The 3,531-nt window shown below is 40.0% G+C and overlaps 1 protein-coding gene across 1 annotated transcript in view; it reads left to right on the top strand.

Moving 5' to 3' along the window:
* TMEM17 (transmembrane protein 17) overlaps positions 1-458 on the top strand; it is a 1,687-nt gene extending 1,229 nt beyond the window's left edge. Inside the window, exon 4 of the mRNA XM_014308956.2 lies at positions 64-458. Coding sequence (XP_014164431.2) covers positions 64-80 — 17 coding nt within the window. The 3' untranslated portion in view covers positions 81-458. The remainder of the gene's footprint in view (positions 1-63) is intronic.
* The last annotated feature ends 3,073 nt before the right edge of the window (positions 459-3,531 follow it).

Below are 3,531 nucleotides of genomic sequence, written 5' to 3'. Positions count from 1 at the left end.
GAGCAGCGCCTGGGGCTGGTAGGCCCGGAGATCACACCCCGAGCAGCCTGGCTGCAGGGAGCAGCTCCCGGGGCTGGTAGGGCCGGAGATCACACCCCGAGCAGCCTGGCTGCAGGGAGCAGCTCCCGGGGCTGGTAGGGCCCCGAGGGCCTCAAGGGGTAACAGAGCCCGGCCCAGTGTGGCCACGGTTCTGTTTCCATTCTGCTGGGTCATTCTTTGCCTTCTTGCCTCAGAGGTATGAAAAAAATGGATCTCGCTCAAGAGCCAACATTAAACCTCAGAGGATGGAGCTCCTTTCTGCAAGGATAATCAAAGCCAATTGCATAACTGACCTGAGTGGAGTATTTGTGGACTGAGTGGATTTGGAGGGTTTTACAAAGTTGTGGCATTTTTAAAAAACCAGAAGCCTTTTTCCCCACTGTTTGCACAAAATTATTTTGTTTACAATAAAGCTTTTCTACACTTTTTTGTGTTGTTACCAGTTTTGTCTGTTTTCCAGATATGTTGCAGGTATTTAGTGTCTGACACCTTAGTTAGGAAAAAAATCCAACCCAAAACCAAACTGAAAACAAAAACCTCAAGAGATCTTGAGACTCAAAAAGAAGTTAATGAACAAAGAGTGCACTTTCAGAGATGGTCTTCCAGGTAATTCCAGCTCTTAGAAATTCCTCACTGCTATACTAGGCATGTAATTTCAAAGGTATTCGTTCCACAAAACTCTTATGCTCATCTCCTTTGGCTTAGCTACAGTTCTAACTATCAAGTCAGAATGGTGCAATTTTCCCAGACAGAACACTAGCAAAATTATAGTCATTAAAAAAGCAGGTTTATGTCATTGAAAGGCAGAACCTGTTTTTCCCAAGCCAGGGGAAATACCAAGGTTCTCTCATTCCTGTTATGTGTATTAAATCTTAGCCTATCTTCTGCAGTTTTGGTAATGGCTGAAAGTTCACTTTTTCTGTCAAGGAGTGATGGAGATCAAACGTTAAAATACATTTTTCACTAGAATCCTTTGAGACCTTTGAGCAGGGCAGTTGTCAGTTTTGAAAGCTGGCACAAGCATGCAAACTGCTCAAAGGGTTGGAAGGAAGATGAGTCTAACATGAAAAAGGCACATTATGCTTAAAGCTGTTGAATATTTAAAGCTTACAGAACCCCAAGTGAGAAGAAGGCATTAGCTTTTGTTTTTTCCAAAATGGTTAATTTTCCTTTCAATCCATGAATGAATGGGACAATGAATTATACTAAGTTTGCTTCTTCGTTTCATTATTATAAAGCTTATGTTATCAGAGCACATATCCCTTTATTTTAAAGGAAACTACCATCTTGGATTTTTGCACAGAAAGAGAGGATTTCTCTAAGAGTCTGTAAGAGTGTCTCTTAACAGTTAATATAAAACATTTAGAGCCCTGTAATCAGAGCCTGAGAGGGACACACTGAGGTTTCAGGAGAAGTTACAGCATTTCAAAAATACTTTTCCAGCATTAGAAAAATCCCTGTCAAAACATTCTTTACTGATGCAAGGGAAACATTGGGCATATTTTTAGTGTCGACCACAGTTACACTACAGGAGAATGCTAAAAACAGGGCTGAAGGAAGGTTTTTAACACTAAGTACATGAAATACAACATGAAGCTGAAAAAGTCAACCATACACCAATGCTGGCAACAAGGAACTGGCCTCCAGGCTAAGGCCATGAGGTATAACTCAAAATCCCTGATTTTAGTCATAAAGAAATTATGCATTTGGAAGATCAAATTGCCCTGCAAGACAACTGTCTGGAGCCAAATACACAAGGACACACAGCTCTTTGGGGATGGGGAGGAGGAAGGGGAAATAGAATTAAGAAAAACACTGTTAGAAGTAGAGTTGTCTGGAAATGGTAAAGGTGGAAACCAGCCTGTGAGGTAAATCTTCAGCAACATATTTGATAAACACAAGATCACTACCTACACTCTGCTCAGGCTTCCTAACAGATCTGCTGGTCTATTTTTAATTTCATAATTATCAGTTTTAATTTACAATGAAGCCTCCCTTCAGTTTCCAAATTTCACAGGAGCTGGTGAGACATCAAGCAAGCAGAAAAAAGTACACAAGTAGAACATGAGAAATTAAGATTCAGCAGAGCAAGTATTTGGGCAACGAGGGGGGTTGGTGGTTTTCCTCACCTCTAGAGAATAGATGGAAACCAAAATGAAAGGAAGGAACCCAAAACCACTGGAAACACGTGGGAGTTCACTGAGCAGCATCCAGACAGTTCTGAACACAAGCTGTACAACAGTGGCTTTCTGCCACACTGCAGTTTGTGCCAGGAACACCCCAAAAGGTATTTTTTGATGCTCTTGATTGCTACCAGCAGCTCTCCCTTCACAATCAAGATCTTTGAGTGGCTAAAGCCTGGGAACAGAAATCACTTCTTTTATTTCATGAAGTTTACTGTCAGGAAAGGCCAACAGGCAATTTTAAGGGAAATTTGTACCAATGTATTTCCTTTAACTGAATAAAAGAAATTGGGAATGGGTGCATTATCTTAAAACGCTCTATTTTAGGTAACTGATCAATTTGAAGATGAGAGGAGTATGTTGTGATCAAGGGCATAGTTGGCAAGTGGTTAATACCTGGACTTGGCCTGTGTCCCTTGTCTAAAATAGACTTTATAAAAGGATTTCTCTTTTTTTAATAGTTGCAGGACTTTCAAGAAGGAGAAATTAAATTTAGAAGAGGCTTCAAATGTGTACCTTGCTTAAGCAGATCTGATAAAGCAGACACAAGATAAGACATAGATTTGATAGAAAACAGACAATTGATAAAAAAAGAGGGTACAGCATTAACCTTTCCATATCAACAGCTCACTTTACATTTGCTGAAAGAATTGCACCCAGAGGAATGAGATCATACATTTCACTCTTGCCTTTGTCTCTTATAAACTGGACTGGACTCAGTGTGCATCTTAAAATAGTTGATGAAGCAGAATTGGCATCATTACGTGGTCTGATAAGATGGCCAATAGCTGGGAAAGGCTGCAGATATAATTTATTTTGAAAAACAAATTTTGTTTCTCCAGAACAAAGGTTGGATAGCAACAATTAAAAATAACCTTGTTGAGTGCTTCAAATAAAGCAAGGATAACAGAGTTTGCTAAAGGAGGCAGGCAAAGTTGTATGTAAAGGTCACCTGATAAGAGCAAGAAGAATTTAAACTATAATGGAATAAATAGGTTCAAGAAGTGTAACACAGAGAGAAAGTGTGTATGTTGATGATTGGTGCCATCAAAGTTGCCCCTGGGTACATGAAGGAGAGAATTTATTAAAAGAAAATAAATGTGAAAATTTGCCAGCTTGAAATCTTCAGGGAGTCAGCAGAAATGTTATTCCCCCAGCTAAGCAGCAGCCTAGAGCACTCAGTTCCACATTCATTAAATACGTGCAACTTTTGCAGTTTCTTATGGAAAAAAAAGCAGCACTTTTTCTTCTTCAGATGGTCCAAGGTTTGAAAGCAATATAGTCCCTGGGAAGCGTTTACTGGCCAAGA

Source organism: Geospiza fortis, unplaced genomic scaffold, assembly GCF_000277835.1.
Source record: "Geospiza fortis unplaced genomic scaffold, GeoFor_1.0 scaffold134, whole genome shotgun sequence".
NCBI classification, from domain to species: domain Eukaryota; kingdom Metazoa; phylum Chordata; class Aves; order Passeriformes; family Thraupidae; genus Geospiza; species Geospiza fortis.
Note: the sequence above shows the minus strand (reverse complement) of the source record. Positions and strands in the feature narration are given on the sequence as shown.